The sequence below is a fragment of the Lemur catta genome, chromosome 9 (assembly GCF_020740605.2).
Source record: "Lemur catta isolate mLemCat1 chromosome 9, mLemCat1.pri, whole genome shotgun sequence".
Taxonomy (NCBI): Eukaryota; Metazoa; Chordata; class Mammalia; order Primates; family Lemuridae; genus Lemur; species Lemur catta.
The window spans coordinates 22,425,535-22,447,425 of NC_059136.1; the positions used below are offsets into that span (position 1 = coordinate 22,425,535).

General features: G+C 39.3%; 1 protein-coding gene across 5 annotated transcripts in view; it reads right to left on the bottom strand.

Moving 5' to 3' along the window:
• Positions 1-16,430, bottom strand: part of TUBGCP5 (tubulin gamma complex associated protein 5) — a 37,917-nt gene extending 21,487 nt beyond the window's left edge. For 3 of the 5 annotated variants that reach the window (XM_045561097.1, XM_045561101.1, XM_045561099.1), the window contains exons 1-10: positions 16,164-16,430; positions 13,590-13,643; positions 13,375-13,483; positions 8,152-8,248; positions 7,362-7,441; positions 5,993-6,128; positions 3,534-3,651; positions 2,875-2,964; positions 2,119-2,212; positions 1,367-1,613 (exon numbers count right to left, since the gene is read on the bottom strand). In XM_045561097.1, the coding sequence (XP_045417053.1) occupies positions 1,367-1,613; positions 2,119-2,212; positions 2,875-2,964; positions 3,534-3,651; positions 5,993-6,128; positions 7,362-7,441; positions 8,152-8,248; positions 13,375-13,483; positions 13,590-13,643; positions 16,164-16,309 (1,171 nt within the window). In that variant the 5' untranslated portion in view covers positions 16,310-16,430. The remainder of the gene's footprint in view (positions 1-1,366; positions 1,614-2,118; positions 2,213-2,874; positions 2,965-3,533; positions 3,652-5,992; positions 6,129-7,361; positions 7,442-8,151; positions 8,249-13,374; positions 13,484-13,589; positions 13,644-16,163) is intronic. The other 2 variants (XM_045561098.1, XM_045561100.1) reach the window with 1 other exon arrangement.
• Positions 16,431-21,891: the final 5,461 nt, after the last annotated feature.

The window sequence follows — 21,891 nt, forward strand, 5'->3', positions numbered from 1 at the left end:
GCAGCAGAAAAATAATGTATAAAGGAACTGACAGTTCACAGAAAAGCAGAGACAAGTTATTCTTAGACATAAAGAGAGTCATTCAACCTCACTTACAATAAAAGAATGAAAATTAAAATGATACCAGGTAAAACAAAAACATCCACAATGGGAGGATGTGGTGACAACAAAGGGCTACACAAGCAAGTTCCTGTGGAGTGATGGCACAGCGCAGTACCCTCAATGTAGAAGTGGTTATGCAGATTTATACATGTGATAAAACGGCACAGAACTATGCACAAAGATATCACTTCTCCTGCTGCCAGCCACTCAAATCAAGTACCTGTAACAGTGTTGAAACCCACGTCAGGTCTGCAGTCTGGCAAATGTGCTGTGCCAGTGTCAGCTTCCCAGTCTTGAGCATATACTAGAATTACGTAACGTTTCCCCACTGAAGGAAGCAAGGTGATAGGAACATGGGAACTTTCTGTACTATTTTTTGTGGTAATTGAAAATAAAAGTGAAGGGAGAAAAAAACTATACTGGGCTACCATTTTACACCTGCCACATTGGTGAAGACCAAAAAGTTTGATAACACACTGTTGGCAAGAGTTTGAGGAAACAGGTATTCATACATATTGCTGGCAAGAGTATAAATTTATTTTCCTGTACCTCCCTGGAAAGCAACGTGGCAAAACCTAGCATAATCACACATGCCATTACATATCACTGAACCCAGCAATTCCATTTTTAAGAACTTACCCTACAGATAACTTGCTCCATGTGTATGATTACGGATATGTCTAAGTGGTTATCACTGCAGCACTGCTGGTAACAGCAAACAATTGGAAACAAGTTAAATGTCCATCAAGGAGGATTGGACTATGATACAACCATACGGTGAAACACTCAATTTGTAAAAAGGAAAAAGGAGGCTCTTTATATAGTTGTACAGTACAATCCTCAAAATCTAAATTAGAAAACAACTTAAAGAGTAGTATAACGACTATGGGTTTGTGTACATGCATATGCCTCACTTGTGTATGTCTAAACTACTTCTGGAAGGACGTACAAGACACTGAGGACCTGGTTGTCTCTGGGGAGGGGAAATGACTGGCTCAGGAACTAGAGCAGGAAGAATGTTTCACTCTAAATCCTTCTGTAGTTTTTTGATTTTTAAAGATACGAATAGCTTAAAAATATAAATTTTAAACTTTAAAAATGAACGCATTCATGAGATTACTTGTTTGTTATGCAACTTTCAAACCTTACATCAATGAATAACCTAAATGGCATTCAAAATATGAACTATTCAAACTAAACAGGACTTCAAACAAAAAAAATGAATTGTGTGTCTTATGAGTATAAGTGAAGAACATTTAAATACCATTATTGATGATGCACTTCTCAATTTCTGTAAGTTCCTCTTTGAAACTAATGAAATATTTGTATAGGGCCCACATGAAAGCCTGATAGGTTCTAAAGGGAGCTTCAGTCGACTTCTTAGGAACAGAACCACTTCCAGGTGGCAAGCTTTCAGAACTGTGTCCCATGACTTCATCGATGAACTCCTGGAGTCGAAATACAACCTGGCCATATGCTGCTATTTGTTCCAGCACAGATCGTAAACAGCTCTATGACAGAAGCAAACTATAATTATTTAAAGTTGGTCTTCTGTAAACATTCAAATTCATTTTCCCCTCACAGTAAAATATTTATTTTGTGATTGTTTTAAACAGTATGTTTAGTAGAACACAAAGTAATAAAATTATGAATATTTAGTTTTATATTCAAAGAAAAAAGAGTACTAATTTCAATAGAATACAGAATTGTGGCTTATATTTTTTAAAAACACATATAAGGTAAATGTACTGTAGGCAAAAAACATATAGATATTACAGCTTTCCCAATACAGAATGACAGAAATAAAAGGCAGAAAATGCAAATCAAAATCAAATACATCAAAAACAATATTAAAGAATTCTCTAAGTATGTAAAGATGCACAACTTAACTTTCTTTTTGGATCTTAAATGTATTTAATAGTTATTTTAAATACTATAAAATGTCCTAAAATTATATTGCCACAGTTTAAATACTATCATTTAATTCTTGAATTACAATAAATACAAATAACTTACATGTGTCAAATGAGTTACTATGATATTGTTTCTCACTGTTACCTTCCCATCTATCAACTGAAATATAAAGAGCTTTTTCACTCCTGAAAGTAACCTGAAATGAAATTAAAAATCGATGAATGTACTTTAAGTCTAGAAAATGTTCACTATAGTATGCCCAGGAAATTTTTATTAAAAATTCAGAATTGGGGGGCAAAAATAAGAATAATTGGAAATTATTAGATAACAAGAAAATGGAAGGCATTGATCTTTTTATCTGATTACCTTAAGACTCAAGATATTTCAATGTCACCTTACAGAGAAGTCTAAAACAGTGTTGCCAAAGTATCTCTCTCACATACTTGATGACCCAAAAAGATCCTCCCATTTCTACAAATGTCAATATCATACTTTATGGTGAGAGCACCAGGACCTGGAATTTCTGTAGTGATAGCACCACATATTGCATTAGATTCCTGGGTTTCAAGTATGGGCACAGGCTTTCATTGATATACTCTGCCTATTAAAGACAGTCAGCAGCAAACTTTGCTTTGAATTCATATTAAAAAAAAAAATGATGGACTAATCTAATTAAGTCATATATTAAATTATTTAACCTGGGAAAGAAGTAAATATAACAAAATCTCACAATCTCCATAGTCAAATCTGAAATCTAAACTTCATACCTAATGGCCTATTTCTAGTTTACTTGTGAAAAACCCCAGAACACTTTCCTTTAAAGCCTTTCAGACTATTAATTAGGTTAACAGATCTTACCATAGGGTTTCCCGAATAACCTGTGTCTCGGTAACAAAGACTCTGTCATCTGGAACATACAACGGATCGCTGCTGTACAAGTGTTGGTCCCTGTTAGCAAATATCAAATGCCAATGGAAAGGTTTGTAACTAAGTAAAATAACTTGTCTCAAAGGATACATGCAATTTAGTGCTAACTTAAATAATAATAATCAATTAAGCAAATAAACATAATAAACACCTAAATGCCTCCCGTATTTATTTTCACAAATCAACTGAAATACTCTGAGAAGCACTTTCAGAGCAATTCCAACTGTTATGTTAACTGCTGATTTAGGCAAATGTTTAAAACTATGCAATGTTGTTTTCTAGAAAACAGTAAGTACATTTTTGTAATAAGTGTACTAAAACAGAAATCAAATAATGGCCTAATATGTACCAATACATTCACATTGAAATTACCAACAAAAAATCAAACCACAGATTAAAATTAAATACTATAATTTCATTATTTTCACTAATAATAAAATAATTAAAAACTGTTCAATTACAATTGTTAAAAACAACTAACAAGTTTAAATTTCAGGGAAGTACTTGATTTAAATCACAAATCAAAGCCAAATGTTTAAACATCAAAGTTTCTTCTATCATTACATTAAAACAAAAATGTAGCTTCTTACCAGATAGCAGCTAAATTGGAGTGCAAATGTAAACTATGAGGAAACCGTGAGGGCCTCACCATCCAGTACTGATGAACTACGTGCTGTTCTAGCCAGCTTCGGTCATCTGGTTCATCTGCTGGAAATAAATGCAATAAGTTTTAGTTATAATAGCTAACAAAAAAAAAAATACTGGGTCAATTCTGCCACAATATCTGGACTCATGACTCCACTCAAACATACACTTGAAAATAGTTCTTCAACTATAACAGCTATTTGAAATTATTTATATACACATGACCACTTATTTAAAATACACATACAAAATTGAATTAAATGTCATTGGTTAAAAAGTAAAAAAAAAAAACTCTCCATTTTAAAATATAAATGATATAGTTGAATAGTTCAATAACCATTAAGGAAGTTGAAATGTTAACTAAAGACCTTCCCAATCACCTCTAAAGCCTCAGAACTGGCACTGAATGTTCAAGGATTAAATTCATGAGTGGATAAAGACAATGTGGTATATATATGCCATGGAATAACAGCCATAAAAGAAATAAAATAATGTTATTTATAGCAACTTGGAGGGAACCAGAGACCATTATCCTAAGTTAAACATCTCAGGAATGGAAAACCAAACACCATATGTTCTCACTAGTAAGTGGGAGCTAAACAATGGGTACACATGGGCACAAAGCGATATAAAAGGACATGAGAAACAAAGAAAGGGGGAAGGTGGGAGGAGGGTGAGGGATAAAAACTTACCTTTTGGGTACAACGAACACTAGTCTGGTGACGGACACATCAAAAGCTCGGACTTAAACATTATACAAGGTATCCATGCAACAAAAATACTTATACCCCACAATTAATATTTTGAAATAAAAATAAATACATAAATAAATTTTCAAGGATTAGATAATCTCTATGTTACATAGGTTATTTCAAAAAGTAGAAAAAGAGAAAGCTTCTAACATTTTATGAGGCCAATATAACCATGTTATTAAAATCAGATAACGATACAAGAAAGGCAATTCATCAAAGAATAAAGATGAAAAATCCGACATTAAAAAATAACTAGTCTAGGCTGGGCACAGTGGCTCACGCCTGTAATCCTAGCACTCTTGGAGGCCGAGGCGGGTGGATGGCTCAAGGTCAGGAGTTTGAGACCAGCCTGAGCAAGAGTGAGACCTCGTCTCTACTAAAAATAGAAAGAAATTATCTGGCCAACTAAAAATATATATACATAAAAAAAAAAAAAAAAAAAATGAGCCGGGCATGGTGGCGCATGCCTGTAGTCCCAGCTACTCGGGAGGCTGAGGCAGGAGGATCGCTTAAGCCCAGGAGTTTGAGGTTGCTGTGAGCTAGGCTGACGCCACGGCACTCACTCTAGCCTGGGCAACAAAGCTAGACTCTGTCTCAAAAAAAATAAAAAATAAAAAAAATAAATAACTAGTCTAATCCAACAATATACTAAAAAATAAAATGATCAAGGATACTGCTCAGAAATTCAAAGAAAATCTATCAATGTGGTAATAGGATAAAAGAGAAAAATTGTGAGATTATCTCACAGATAAAGAATACCATTTGATAAAATTCAACATTTATTGATGATTTAAGGCTCCTACAAAGAAAGGGAATAGAAGGAAATCATCTTAATTTGATAAAGGCATACTCAGAACTGAACCAAACACCCATCATACTTTTTTTTTTTTTTGAGACAGTCTCGCTCTGTTGCCCTGGCTAGAGTGAGTGCCGTGGCGTCAGCCTAGCTCACAGCAACCTCAAACTCCTGGGCTCAAGCAATCCTTCTGCCTCAGCCTCCCGAGTAGCTGGGACTACAGGCATGCACCACCATGCCTGGCTAATTTTTTCTATATATATATTTTTAGTTGGCCAGATAATTTCTTTCAATTTTTTTTTTTAGTAGAGATGCGGTCTTGCTCTTGCTCAGGCTGGTCTCGAACTCCTGAGCTCAAACGATCCGCCCACTTCAGCCTCCCAAAGTGCTAGGATTACAGGAGCCACCACACCCAGCCAGATGATCTACTCTTTAAGGTTGCTTCCAGCTCTTTCTAGAGTCTATCAATTCATAACACCTCCCCTAAAAACTAAAAAAGCAGACTTTCAAATTGGAAAATAAGTTGTATAGATCTTTTCCTTTTCTTTAGTTACCAATGTCAGCAAAGTTAATCCTTCTCCAACAAAAAATAAATGGAAATATTTAGGACTAACAAAGTTCTCAGAACTATAAAAAAGAAAAGAAGAACAAAACTGTATTCTAAATGCATTAATTCAACATTAATTACACTGCTACTACTTAGGCATTATATAAAAAAGATCTACTAATGGTTTTAAAAGATTTGTTTTATAAGGATGGCAGATCTTACCCATCACATGGAACTGATCTCAAAGCTTGCCTTTCCCTCTAGGGAATTCCTCTATCAGAAAAGTCAGCAACCAACAACACACAATACCTTTCCAGCTGACACAAGGACCCAGGTTTCTGTTTTCATCTTGTTCTTCTAATGGCGTCCTGTCTACCTGAATTCCAGAGTCCTCTCTGCTTAAGGGTTGTTGATCATCTTCGTCTTCACTTTCTTCAGACCAGATCTGATTTAAAAAGAAAATATGCTTACCCTTACAGAGTGTAACACAGCAATTTAGGTTAAAAGATTAAGAAAACTTTGGAAGAAAAGCAAAAACATTGAAGTAACATGGACAGAAAAACAAAAACTAAATGAAATTTTTTAAAAATCCCTTGAAAGTGGCTATGATAGGGATGGAATTATTATTATTTTTCTCTTTTTCTATAATGATGTTGCCACCATAATGAATGGAATTAATTTTGGTGGCAAAAAATACAGGGAAATGTTTTTGTTGAGAAAAATTTGAAGATCCAAATACTGACCCATATAAAAAATACACAGGTTTGAGTACAATATAAAAAAATCATGGGCCGGGCGCGGTGGCTCACACCTGTAATCCTAGCACTCTTGGGAGGCCGAGGCGGGTGGATTGCTTGAGGTCAGGAGTTCGAGATCAGCCTCAGCAAGAGCGAGACCCCGTCTCTACTAAAAAAATAGAAAGAAATTATCTGGCCAACTAAAATATATATATAGAAAAGATTAGCTAGGTATGGTGGTACATGCCTGTAGTCCCAGCTACTGGGGAGGCTGAGGCAGTAGGATTGCTTAAGCCCAGGAGTTTGAGGTTGCTGTGAGCTAGGCTGACGCCACGGCACCCACTCTAGCTCGGGCAACACAGCGAGACTGTGTCTCAAAAAAAAAAAAAAAATCATGGATTCTGTTTGAAGGATATCATGAAAAAATGTTAACACTCAGGTGACTGACTAGAAGATATCTGCAATATCTAAAATCTAGGAATGAAAGATCACAGGTCCTTAAGGGATACTAGTATTCATTCCTTTTAATTTCTTAGTAGTAATGATTTAGCTCAAAATTCTAATAAGTAGAGGCCTCAGCCTCTCGAGTAGCTGGGACTACAGGCATGCATCACCATGCCCGGCTACTTTTTCTACATATTTTTAGCTGTCCATAAAATTTCTTTCTGTTTTTAGTAGAGACGGGGTCTCGCTCTTGCTCAGGCTGGTCTTGAACTCCTGACCTCGAGCGATCTTCCAGCCTCGGCCTCCCAGAGTGCTAGGATTACAGGCATGAGCCACCATGCCCGACCATAAGTAGAGTTATTAATAATAACTACTCTGGCTTAGTGAAGAGTGTTCCTGTTTTCACTAAGTTGATCCAGGGCAGAAGGACCCATTAACATCATCTATATCACTTGGCATGTATTTATATTTTCAATAGCAAAACTTTTGCCACTTACTGGTGTGTCCACGTTTGGACCAAGGTCAATTTCTTCACCTTCCATCAAGTATTTTCCCCAGTCAAAATCATCTTTTTTTTCTAAAATGTAACAGAAGAAGTTCTTCAGCATTATCATAAATAACTGAAAAAAAACCCCAAACTATAGCAAAAAAAGGGCAATAAAACTCAAAATAAAATATACTCAGGAAATGAAAGTATAAAAATATTAAAACAATTAATAAATTGATATTCTAATACATTTTACACTTTCACTCGTAAAGGTGAATTTTCTCTTTAAATAATTGAAGATAGTTTAACTTACAAAGTTAAGAACTTAAATAGTCATCCCTCAGTATCTGAGGGGAATTGGTTCTAGGACCCCCACACCTGCTAATACAAAATTCCAGGGATGCTCAAGTCCCTTATATGAAGTGGCAGGTATACGCATATAACCTCTGCACATCCTCCCGTATACTTTAAATCATCTCTAGAGTACTTATATTACTTAATACCATATAAATAGTTGTTATATTGTATTTTTAAAAATTTGTATTTTTAATTGCCGTATTGTTACTTATTTACTTATTTTGAATATTTCTGATCTGCAGTTGGTTGAATCTATGGATTTGGAACCTGCAGATACAGAGGCTGACTGCATTTTAAATGAAATTTTGCAATTGCATCCAAAGCAACAGAAATATTTGCAGATTTTTACAACTTTTAATAAAATCTCAATGTCTAGCAATTAAGTAATAAAATCAATTTCTCTTTTATTTCTTATGTGTTAAACCATCCATCTGGTAACATACCCACTTCTTTATCTCTTCGTGTTTCCACATAATTGCTGTTCGAAGGAGAATCAGACAGACACAGAAGAAGTGACAGTATGGAATAATGTGCATCTGTCTTTAAAACAAAAAATGAAGAACATGAATCACTGAGGTTGGTAAACACTTTCTAAACTAGATTTGAGGAAATGAAACTCCATGATAGTTATGTCTCTAATTCTTTTCCTGGTTTGAGAAAACATGAGTTATACCAAAATAAATTCTAATCTCTAAACTTTTTTCATAGTTCAAGTATGTACACATAAGGAACCTCAAAGCTATCTGAGGTCTGAGTTCTACATTCCTTTTTTTTTGAGACAGGGTATCACTATGTTACCCAGCCTGGAGTGCAGTGGTACGATCTTAGCTCAGTGCAGCCTGGAATTCCTGGTCTCAAGCGATTCTCCTGCCTCAACCTCCCAAGTTACTGGGACTACAGGTGCATGCCACCATACCTGGCTAATTTTTAAAAAATGTTTTTTTAGAGACGAGGTCTTGATATGACACCCAGCCTCGTCCTGAATTCCTGGTCTCAAGTGATCCTCCTGTCCTAGCCTCCCAAGTATCTGGGATTATAGGTGCAAGTCACCGCACCTGGCTTGAGTCCTGTATTTTTAACAAGTATAAGACTTCTGATAGGACATCTGAAAAACTGAAAACCTTTTCTCTAAGATCTGGAACATGACAAGGATGCCCACTTTCACCACTGTTTCAATACAATTCTAGAAGTTCTAGCTAGAGCAATCAGACAACAGAAAGAAATAAAGGGCATCCAAATTGGAAAGGAAGTCCTTGTTTGCAGACGATATGATCTTACATCTAGCGAAACCTAACGATTCTACAAAAAACTATTAGAATTGATAAATTCAGTCAAGTTGCAGGATACAAAATTAACATACAAAAATAAGTAGCATTTTCATATAAAATGGAAAAAAAATCTGAAAAGGAAACCAAGAAAGCAATCCCATTTACAATAGCTACAAATAAAATAGAACATCTAGGAATAAATTTAACCAAAGAAGTGAAAGATCTCTGTAATGAAAACTATAAAACATTGATGAAAGAAATTGAAAAAATGGACACACAAAAAATGGAAAGATACTCCATTCTCATGGATTGGAAGAATCAATATTGTTAAAATGTCCATACTACTTGAAGCAATCTACAGAGTCAATGCAAGCCCCATCAAAATACCAAGGACACTCTTCACAGAAATAGAAAAAATAATCCTAAAATTCATATGGAACCACAAAAGACTCAGAATAGCAAAAGCCATCCTGACCAAAAAGAACAAAACTGGAGGAATTAGATTACCTGACTTCAAATTATACTACAGAGCTCTAGTAACCAAAACAGCATGGTACTGGCATAAAAACAGACACATAGACCAATAGAACAGAATAGGCAATCCAGAAATAAATACATACATCTGTAGTGAACTTAGCTTCAACAAAGTTGCCAAGAACATACAGTGGAGAAAGGACAGTCTCTTCAATAAATGGTATTGGGAAAACTGGATAACCATACGCAGAAAAATCAAACTAGACCTTTATCTCTTACCAAAAATCAAATCAAAATGAAGTCCAAAAATATATCCTTATATTTACGGTAAATTTGTTTTTGACAAAGTTGCCAAGACAATTTGATAGGTAAAGGATAACCTTTTCAACAAACAGTGCTCAGACAGTTGTATATCTGTAAGTAGAAAAAAAATTAACTTAGACCCTTCCTGCACAACACATACAACAATTAAGTCAAAATGGATCACAGACCTAAATGCAAGTGTTAAAGCTATTATATAAAATTTCTAGAAGAAAACAGAAGAAACATCTTCATAGCGTTGGGTTAGGCAAAGAGTTCTTATACGTGACACCAAAAGCATGAGCCATAAAAGAAAGAAATCGATAAAATGGACTTCATTAAAATAAAAAACTTTTGAGCTTTAAAAAACACTAAGAAAATGAGAACCCAGAGATTGGAGGAAAATATTTCTAAACCATTTTTCTGATAAAGAACTTGTGTGAAAAATAACTTGATAACTCAATAAGAAGAAAAATAACTCAATTGAAAAGATGCTTAACCGTCATTAGCTATTACGGAAACATAAATCAAAACCACAATGAGATATTACTACATACTATCTAGGATATCTATAATCAAAATGACAGGCAATAACAAGTGTTGGTAAGGATGTGGAGAAACTAGAACCCTTATACATTGCTAGTAGAAATATAAAATGATGCAGTCACGTTGGGAAACAATTTAGTAGTTTCTTAAAAGGTTAAACCTAAGCCTACCATATAAACCAGCGATTCCACTCCTAGAAATCTACCAATGAGGAATGAAGACATATGACCATACAAAGCTTGTACAAGCATGTTCATAGCAGTTCACTATTCATCATAACCCAAACCTGGCAACAATCTAAATGTCATCCACTGTGAATAAACAAAACGTAGCACAGCCATACAAAAGAATACTATTCAGCAATGAAAAGGAATAGATTACAGACACATGCTACAACATGTATGAACCTCAAAAACTTTATGGTAAGTGAAAGAAGCCAGACACAAAAGACTGCATATTGTATGATGTCATTTATACAAAATGTCCAGAAAAGGCAAATTTATAAATACAGCAAGCAGATCAGAAGTTGTCTGGGGTTAGGGTAGGAGTGGGCACTGATGGCAAAGGGGCTTGCGGAAAATTTTTGGGTACTGGAAATGTTCTAAAACTGGATTGTCGTGATGGTTGCATAACTATACATTATTAAAAATCAGGGAATTGTATATTAACAATGGATGAATTTTATGGTATGGAAGTTATATATCAATAAAGCTGGAAAAAAGTGTTACACTGTAACAGATGTGTCTAAGATGCCACATGGAAAGACAGAAAAGGGTAACCATCCCCTTCTTCGTGTAAGTGGGGTGGAAACCTCTGACAGAGAGGTGGATAGCGAAGCAGATAGGACTGCACAGATTTATTCATTCCTTTAACAAATATGTGTTGTCAACTGTGTCTAGGCGCCTCAGAACAAATCAATCATAGAGCCTTGCACTTGTAAAACTTGCATGTTACAGGGGGAGACAGTCAACAAACGATTACAAACACAATAAAGAAGTGAAATACATAGTATGCATCGAGACAATACTTGAGTTTAATATTAAAGGCTGAGCTTCCTCAGTCAGGAGAAAGGGGAAGAACAATGCAGTGAGGCCTAGGATGTGCCTCAGCAGAGCGAGGGATTGTGGTCCTACCATGTGTCGGGAGCCCATAGCTGAGAGTGTACAGAAAAATGACCTGAGATGGCAATGGAAGGTCAAAGCAGGAATCAGAAGTTACACGCACTGTCTCACTTAAATGTACTGCATAACACAGTTATTTTAATTGGTACAAATTAAACTGAGAGTAAGTCGTTTGCCTTGCCAAAACAGAGATAGTAATATAATAGTACCTAGTGAATATGGTGAATACTATCTCATGAGTATGAGATAGTAATATAATAATACCTAGTGAATACAGTCTTTATGGGTCCTAAAAATGCTTGCCATTATTAATATTTAGGTGTGACAGGGTCTAAATATTCACTTCTACAGTCTACCCGGAAAGCTATATGAAATCAATCAAGAAAATATCTAAAAAAGATCTGCCTTGGCTGGGCGCAGTGGCTCACGCCTGTAATCCTAGCACTTGGGAGGCCGAGGCAGGAGGATCATTTGAGCTCAGGAGTTCCAGACCAGCCTGAGCAAGAGCGAGACCCCGTCTCTACTAAAAATAGAAAGAAATTTTATGGACAACTAAAAATATATAGAAAAAATTAGCCAGGCATGGTGGAGCATGCCTGTAGTCCCAGCTACTTGGGAGGCTGAGGCAGGAGGATTGCTTGAGCCCAGGAGTTTGAGGTTGCTGTGAGCTAGGCTGATGCCACGGCACTCTAGCCGGGGCAACAGAGTGAGACTCTGTCTCAAAAAAAAAAAAAAAAAAAATCTGCCTCCTTGCCCCAAATGGTCCTTGCAGGGTATGAATTCAGAACACTACAGCTCTCTCTCATTCTTCCAGAAATACCTTTATAGACCTTTCCTTAAATAGATGAACAATTTTAAAAAACTGTCTAAAGCTCTCTTCCTGAAGACACCAATTCCCACAGTTGATAAAGAGAAAGCCAGTCAATAACAGGATATTCTTCAAAGGTCATTGTGAAGATTAAATGAGTGATACATGTGTGCAATAAAGGGTTAACTCAGTAGCTTGTGTGGCCCAAACCCTGACATCCCAGAGGTCTTTAGGAATGATCCTTGATGGGCTCTTGAGATAATTTATGAGCCCCTGGGATATCCTGCTGAGAAGGGTGTTTCTGCATGCCAAAGGCCTGGGGCCACACTGTATCAGTTTGACCAGACAGTTTACCTTAACAACATAACTTATGGTGAATGCCTGTTGTCATATGCCAGAGACCCTCGGTATGACCTCCAGAGGGCTGGACATTGAGTAGCTAAGGTCAGTGACGCAGGCACTGTCTGCCTATGTGACCAACCCCCAATAAAAACCCTGGACACCAAGGCTCAGGTGAGCTGCCCTGCTTGGCAACACTTTGCATGTGTTGTCACACACCTTCACTGGGAGAATTAAATGCATCCCCAGGTAACTCTACCGGGAAGGGACATCTGGAAACTTGGGCCTAGTTTCTCCCAGACTTTGTTCTATGCACCTGTTCCCTTTGCAGATTTTAATCTGTATCCTTTCACTGTAATAAACCATAACAGTGAAAATAACAGCTTTTTTTGAGTTATGTGAATCCTTCTGGTGAATCATTGCACCTAAGGGCGGTCTTGGGGACCCCCAGCACAATATGAAAGTGCACCTGGCATTAATAAGTGTCTATAGGCAGTTATTTCCAAGCTCTGGGAAGCCATTTGAAAGTTTTAAGATATCCGAACAGTGCTATTATTTGTGCCCATCTCTGATCTCTATTTCCACAGTAGGTTTGAGGCAAGAAGATGATTAAACAAGAACAAGCTCTTTCATCACAAGCTGACACACACTTGGTTTGATGGCAATACTGAAGTCAATTTCTAGGAGATCCTGTTCTAGCCAGTGACAATACTAAAATAGAACACATGTTCAAACAGTAACGGTAACAAGTTGACAATAATCAGACAAAAAACAGTGTACACAATAGAGATCTTATAATTGAAGGCATACCTTTATTTCCTTTATGCTAGGAAGTGATGCATTTAGAAATTCCTCAGTTAATCTCTTCCAACTAGCAGCTTTGCTGAGATCAGAATGAATGATGAATTTTTCATAAATTCTAAAATATAAAAAAATCAACTATTATAAAGCTCTATTAACAAAAAGATCTAAAAGAAAATACATGTATTTCTGAATATATATATATGAGAATAAAATTGACTTACCCTTCTATTGTCTTTTCTATTTTATGGCTGTTGACATCCAAGAAACGGTGAAATCTAATAAAGACAAAATGTAATTCTTATGCCAATTTTGTCCTATAGCTAAGTAAACTTGTCTCACAGTCCTTCACATCCCCCATACACTCTGAACTCAGCTGTACACTTCCAGAATGGAGTGTACCTCATCTTCCATTACCTCCACCACCAGGCAGGCAAATAATCACAGTGTCTCAGAGACTGCTCAAGCATCCTTTCCTCAGGACACAGATGCATCCTGACCCTCCAACCTTATCCTCTGGCTCCTTTACCTTCCCATAAAGCCCTGTGTCTAACTCCAGCAGAGCACATTCTACATCATGCGTTCCTAATTGTTTTTATGCCAGAGTGAAGCCCAGTGAAGCCTAAGGACGCTTTCTCTGAATAATGTTTTTATTTTTATTTTTTTTTTTGAGACAGAGTTTTGCTCTGTTGCCCGGCTAGAGTGCCGTGATGTCAGCCTAGCTCACAGCAACCTCAAACTCCTGGGCTTAAGCGATCCTACTGCCTCCGCCTCCCAAGTAGCTGGGACTACAGGCATGTGCCACCATGCCCAGCTAATTTTTTTCTATATATATCTTTAGTTGTCCATAAAATTTCTTTCTATTTTTAGTAGAGACGGGGTCTCGCTCTTGCTCAGGCTGGTCTCGAACTCCTGAGCTCAAGAGATCCACCCACCTTGGCCTCCCAGAGTGCTAGGATTACAGGCATGAGCCATTGCGCCCGGCCATGAATAATGTTTTTAAATGCATAAAATAAAATACAAAGGAAACCAAGTATACTGAAATACAGTTGTCAAATATTTCAAAAAGTTTATGATATAGTAAGAGATATAGTTCTTTGCGAAAACATTCAATAACAAGATCTAGCAGTGGGTCAAATAACCACCATTAAAGTAACAGTAAATAATACTTAGAAATGTCTACAACTCTTAACATGACCTGAAAATAGTATGTGATTTCTACTGGTGCCAAAGTCATAGGTAGGCTAACACTACTGTGGTTTGTTGCCTTCATTCATAATGGAAGGAGATGCTACTTTTCAGTCAGAGGTTAGTATAATTTTTTCCTCATCCAAATTTATAAACACCTAAATTATACCTTTGGACCCTCAGGTTAAGAACCCCTATTATACATCACACTGTAATTGATTTTTGTCTCTTTCTTAAGGACAGAGGCTGTATCTTACCCATCTCTGAATTTCTAGGTCCTAGAACATGGCCACAATTTTCAAAAATACAAACGTGAACTATTCATTTTTCTGCTGGATTAAAGCATCATAAAATTACAGCATAGCTTATTCAACTCTTGTTTTCTGTGTTTTAGTACCAAAGCCAGCAATGTGTACTTAAAAGAAGCAAATTACACTACTTAATAATACATCTAATTCTATCCAAGTAAATGGCTGAGCAGAACACCACTTTACCTACTATAATTTAGTTCCTCAATCTGTAAAAGGAGATAGTAACTTCTAATGTCTCTCTCGACTCTAAAATCATGACCATCTGCCTACTGCCATTTATAAAGATAAAGAGAAAAATCATTTGGGATACAACATTTCTGTATTATATGACCTATTTCACACATGGCTATTTTTATAAGTTGCATTTAAGCACTAAGTTTATTATTTCAGAAACTTGGCATGCTTTCAAAGAATCTGAACGCTCTCTATTCCTATTATAAACTAACTGCACTTTATGGCTACGATCATTAAGGTAATCAAGATTACATATTCTGGAAAACTGTTCACTACTCAAGATTTAATTTACAGAAATTAAACAGGTAGAATATTAACAATGACTAACATTCTTTTGGTAATATTAATAATTTTTATGGGTAATGACCAAAAAATTATTGTTTAATTTACATCACCCATAAAGAAAAACAGGAGATCTGACTCCACCTAAATATCTAAACTGTATAAATCTTCAAAAATTAATTACAAGAGACTCTGCATTAGAAATTGTATTACATGACTCAAGTGTACTATGTGCCAGGAACTGTTCTAGGTGCTGGGATACAACTTACATTGTAGCTAGAGGTCGAAGTGGAGGAGACACAGTAAACACTAAATAAAATTATTCAGTGTGTTATGACTTGCATTTTGGAAAAACTTAGCAAAATCTGCAGTGGCCTGGGTAGGGAGAGGGAGTCGGTGAGAACACAATTTCAGAGCGTGACCATACTTTTGCTCTAAAAATTCACTTGCCCATTCACTGAAAAAATGCTTTCCGACGTGCCATGCACTGCGCTAAGCGCAGTAGGCACAGCAGGGAACAGGGCAGACACGGACGCGCTGTCTGGCGGCGCAGCGCTGCGGGGTGCTGACGCTCCACCACCCACAGTGGGGGCCGGGGACACCGCCTGTGAAGGCCTCCCCGAGGCTGTCAAGCCCACTCCCCCACCCAGGATCCCGCGGCCCGGCTGCGCGCCCCGCCCCCCCGCTCCGGGCTCCGGGCTCCGGGCTCCGACGGGCGGCGGGAACCCGAGCGCTGGACCCGGGTGCTGCGGCCAGGAACCGGCCCGCGCGCCGCGCCCACACCTGAAATTAGACCAGGCGAAGTTTAGGGCGAGCTGGAAGTTGGGGTCCGCCTCGTCCTGGAGTGCAGTGACGCGCCGGACGAGCTCGCGCACATCGCGCTCCTGCTCCCTGTCCAGCCGGCTCCAGGACGGCCCGGGCCGGGACATGCCTCCGCGCTCCACCAAAGCCGCGCGTCCCCGAGCTGGCGGATATGGTCGCGAGAGTTGGGGACTCCCGCGGCTCTGCGCTGCGCTTCCGCGAGGTTTCGGCCATCCTCGCGAGAATTTGTGTTCCTTCCGTGTTGGGTCTTGGCGCCCTTTCTTACTGGCGGCGGGGGTGTGCGATTTTTGTCGAGCGACAGTAAATTTCACAGTGTCCTCAGAGTTAGCTGTTGTTTCAGATTAATAACGGTCTCTGGGTATCTTGGTTGACAATTTAAGTTCTGATGATTTTGAGAGCAACCAGTTAATTCTCCCGTTCAGTGTGTCAGTTCGCACCTGCATTTCCAGGTACCGTGACCTGGTTAGTTCATCCTTCTCCAAGGTTCAGTGTCTGCTAGTGCTGGTCTCCACTGATCTCTCAGTGCCCCTCCAGCCACACAGGCAACTGCACGCAGCGGGTGTTGGCAAAGCGGGTTGTCCTGGCACACAGCCTGAGTGCTGAAGCCTCGCTCCTGCTCTCATCGCTCTACGCAGTGACCAGAGGTGGGCATCATAACCCTAGCTGGCCAAAAGTGGAGGGAGAATCGTCTTTGTTGTTTGTAACTAAAACTGTACCTCTTAACTAATAATTTCTGTTAACTATTGCTCATAACAAACCATTCCAAAATCCTCTAACATATACCTCTTTTAATTTCATTTTTCTTTTAGGAACTTACTAGGTTTTCATGTTTTTATTGCATTGCATTACTGTACTAATAGTTGATACCACCTAAAACATCGACTGCACAGGATTGCCCAAATCTCGTAAGGAGAAAATCATAGCAGTGGAAATGATTCCACAGAAAATAATTTATATTCTCTCCCTGGGCAACCTTTTCTACGCCACTTTCAACTGTCATCTGTATGCTGTTAATTCTCAAATCTGTATGTGCAGCTCATATTTTTCTTGACACCCCAAACTCATAATGTAACTGCTGCTTATACATCTCCAAGAATCAAAGTGAGTATATATATGCATAGAAGTATATTTGTTTATTGTCTGTTTCATTCACTGGGGTATTGGCTCCATGAAAGTCTTGCTTTTTGACTGGCACATGTAATAATACCTGGATCATAGCTGAGACTCAATAAATAACTAATGAAGGAATAAATGAATATCTACTTGGATGGCACAAACACTCAACCAAATTCGTTCTCTTGCTTCTTTGTCGGGCTCTCTTTCCCAGTTTCTTACCATACCCGACATCATCCAGCCAGCAACCTGGTAGTTACACTGGACTCCTCTTTCTGCTCTCTCTCCCTTACTCTTTCTTTCCTCTCAGTAATAAAGAACACCGATTTGACTTCTGAATATTCTCTGAAGTCTTCCCTCTCTCCCTTGCTGCCTTACTTCAGACCCCAGACACCTGGGAGGCCTCCTCACTTGGGTCTCTGATTTCAGTCCCTTATCACTCCAGTTCAACCATCTCCACACAAAGCTATAACATCACTCCCCATTGTCCACAGCAGGATTTCTTGACCTAGGCATTATTGACATTTGGGGCTGGATAATTCTTTGTTGTGAAGGGCTGTCTTGTGCACTATCAGATGTTTAGCAGCTCCCTGGCCTCTAGCCACTAGATTCCAAGAGCAACTCTCCCCAGCTCCAGATGTGACAACCAGAATGTCTCCAAACATTGCCAAATGTCTTCTGGGGGCGCAAAATCACCCCCAATTAAGAACCACTGGCCTACAGGATAAATGTTTAATTCCTGAACAATAGTGTTCAGGGATTTTCCTGACCTTGCCTTCTAATTTGCTTCATCTTTTTCTATATGCTTCTATAATGCAGAGCTATAGAGAGTTCATTTTCAGGGGCAAGAAGACTCAATATCATAAAAATGGCAATGCTCTTCTAATTAATCAATGCAGCCTCACTCAATCTGCAAAATGGGTGCTAGATGACCTCGCTTCCTGATATCCCTCAGCCTCATGTCCTATAGTTTTCTCCTTCAGGCACTTGGAGAGACTGTACAGGGAGGAGGAAATGTCAGAGAAAAGATCAGTGTCACTGGGACAAGCCTAAGTCCTTGCTCTTTAGAGGCCACTTCTAGGCCCCAAGTGGTACTGAGGCTGGAATTGTTGTACTCCTTGGGCCTCCCTGTTAACCTGCATCAGCCCCCTACTCCAAAGTAGAAAAGTGCCTCCCACAAACATTTCTCAATCTCCCTCCAGGTGCTGGAAGGCCTGGGGATCAGGGTCTGGGTCCTGCTACTGTCCCATGTAAGGCCATGGTCTTTGGAAAACCTACCAAGTGTTCCAAAGTCCACTCTGTGGGCAGGAACTGTCCTAGGGCAGAGTGGGAGGCATGGGAGGGTGAAGTGGACATAGCCATGGCCTTCCAAAAGCCCTGACCATCAGTGTGCCTCCCAAAAACATTTTCAAGTCCCCCTCAAAGGGAGGGGGCACAGCTGTGGTTCTGCCAGAAAGGCTTGGGGAGAGCACTAAGGGTCAGGCCTTGTCCCAGCATGGGCCTGGTCATCAGATGCGGCTCAAAAAAACATTTCCAAGTTTCCCTCTGGAGGAGGTAGGCACATGCCCCGGGCCAGGGAGGGCTGCCCAGGGAGAGTGCCAGGCCTGTCTATGGCCCTTCGTGAGGTCTAGTTTTTCGTGTGTCCCCAGAAGCTTTTTCCATGCCTCCCTCTGGAGGCAAGGACCAGCCTGAGACAGACATAGAGACCCCAGCAAGGCACCTGGTCCTGCTTATGGTTGCCAGATGTGCCTTGAAAATGGACACTAGTCCAGGCCCACCAGAGAGGCCTGAGCAGAGTGCCTATGGGCCAGGCCAGGCTTTATGTGGGACCTGGTCTTAGGAGGTACCCCCAAAACATTCCTAAGTTCCACTCCTATGACAGAGAACCAGTGAGAACCAAGCAGTGGTCCTGTGTGGGCTTGGTCATCCCATGCAACCCCCAAAATATTTCCATGTCCCTTGCCAGAAAAGAGAGCACTGCAGGTAAGCCAGGCCCACCCTGAAACTGCACCCCAGTTCGTCTGGTCCCATGTAGGGGCAAGTCATCTGAGGCAACGCCCAGTAACTTTCCTAAGCTCCCGTTAATAGCAGAGATTGGCCTGGAATGGCCCAGGAGCACTGTGGAAGTCTCTTGACCCAAGCAGGGTCAGGCATAAGCCCTGGTCATCTGATTCACCTGCAGAAGATGTTTCTGCTGTGTGGGTGGCACTGGGTAGGGACGCCATGGGGTGGTGCCCCAGGCCTGAACATAGTCCTACATGGGACCTGGTCACTGGACGTGCCTCTGGAAATTTTTATTTAAGTCCCCCTCTGGAAGCAGGGACTGGCTGGGGATGGACAGGGAGGCCCACTAAAGGCACCACCCTGGCTGTCCCAGGTGTGGCTCAATCACCAGATGTGCCTCTGAAGTATTTTTCCATGTTTATGGAGGAGGTGCCTGAGGTGGGTGTCGGTGCCCCAGCCATGGTCCTTCCTTGGTCTAGAAATAAGCTTCATAGTAGACAAGAATTATAGGATACACTTAGAACTTTTGCACAGGGAGTCAAATCAGATATACAATTTCTATATGCCTTACAGGTTAATAGTAGTAAATGAATTAGCACAAATCTCAGGAAACAACAAATAATTCTAAGGTTAATGATACATTAATAGCTAGAGTTCAGCATAATCAAGACATCTCCAACTCATCATAGGGGTCAGTAACAGCAGTATGGAGAAAACATATCCCAGTATAAATACCAGCTTCATTCAAACTGAAGAATGGAATACTATAGAAGAAGCCATTAATGTGTCTCAACAATATGGAATACTGTTATTAGCTTATGATGAAACAGAACTTTGTAGAACACCAGGAGAAATTCCCACTGAAAATGACATTAAGAAAGCTATATAGCAGGTGGTCCACCAGCTAAAAGATTAGTACTATTTGGTTATATAATTCATGCTAGAACTATAGCAGAGTTGATGGAACAATTTAAAACTAGTCAACCTAGAAAAGAAGCAATTGTCTTTGGCAGCACAATTTACCCAAAATTTATTTATTTATTTTTTATTTTTATTTTTTTTTGAGACAGAGTCTCACTTTGTTGCCCGGGCTAGAGTGAGTGCGGTGGCATCAGCCTAGCTCACAGCAACCTCAAACTCCTGGGCCCAAGCGATCCCACGGCCTCAGCCTCCCGAGTAGCTGGGACTACAGGCATGCACCACCGTGCCCGGCTAATTTTCTCCATATATACCTTTAGTTGTCCAGACAATCTTTATTTCTATTTTTAGTAGAGACGGGGTCTCGCTCAGGCTGGTCTCGAACTCCCGACCTCGAGCGATCCACCCACCTGGGCCTCCTAGAGGGCTAGGATTACAGGCGTGAACCACCGCGCCCAGCCCCAAAATATATTAAAAGCTAAAAATCCCAAATACCCCTAGCACTCTGGGAGGCCGAGGCAGGCGGATTGTTTGAGCTCAGGAGATCGAGACCAGCCTGAGCAAGAGTGAGACCCTGTCTCTACTAAAAATAGAAGAAATTATCTGGCCAACTAAAAATATATAGAGAAAAAATTAGCCAGGCATGGTGGCGCATGCCTGTAGTCCCAGCTACTTGGGAGGCTGAGGCAGAAAGATTGCTTGAGCCCAGGAGTTTGAGCTAGATGCCACGGCACTCTAACCTGGGCAACAGAGTGAGACTTTGTCTCAAAAATAAATAAATAAATAAAATAAAATAAAAATAAAATGAATTACCTGGTCTCAGGTATTTTGTCATAGCAACATAAACAGACTAAGACAAATACAAAATTGATATGCGATGAACTATATGACTTGTCGAATTAAAAGTACAGTTGAGCCTTGAGCAATGTGGAGATGAGGGGTGCCAATGCACAGTTGAAGATCCACATATAACTTTTGACTCCCCCAAAACTTTATTAATAGCCTTCCATGTACTGATTTATGACTTTATGTGTAATTTCTGTCTCCCTGAAATGTATAAAACCAAACTGTAACCCAACCATGGTGAGATCACTTGCCCAAGGCTTCTTGCTGTCAGTCATGGTCACACATACTTAGCTCATAATAAACCTCTTTACATCATTTTACAGAGTTTGGGTTCTTTTCCTTTGACGTGAAGCATACTCTGAAGGAAAGAAAATGTATAGAAGACAGCAGAGAAATCAGAAGAGGCTGCTTAAGACTAGACTCAAACACAGGCTTTTGTTCCACAGCCCCACTCTCCATCCTAAGGATTAGTACTTCAGCTCACCATAACCTATTCCTGGCTAACGTGTGTGTGGCACACATGTTCCAAAGCTTTGGAGAGTGGGGACTGTATTTTGGGCAGAGTAAAAAAACAGGATCAAGACAAATTATGGAAGATGTAAAGAAAATGAGGAACTATTTAAGCCTTGTATTTAAAAATAATGAATTAGTTTGTCAAGTGTGTGCATGTGTGTGTGCGCGTGTGTGTTTGTGTATTACAGCAAGTTCCATAAGTCTTTGTGCAATCTTTATAACTCAGAAATGTTACTAACTAAAAAAATAATAATTTGGAAGTTTAATCATTTGTCTTTTTATTATACTTACTTAG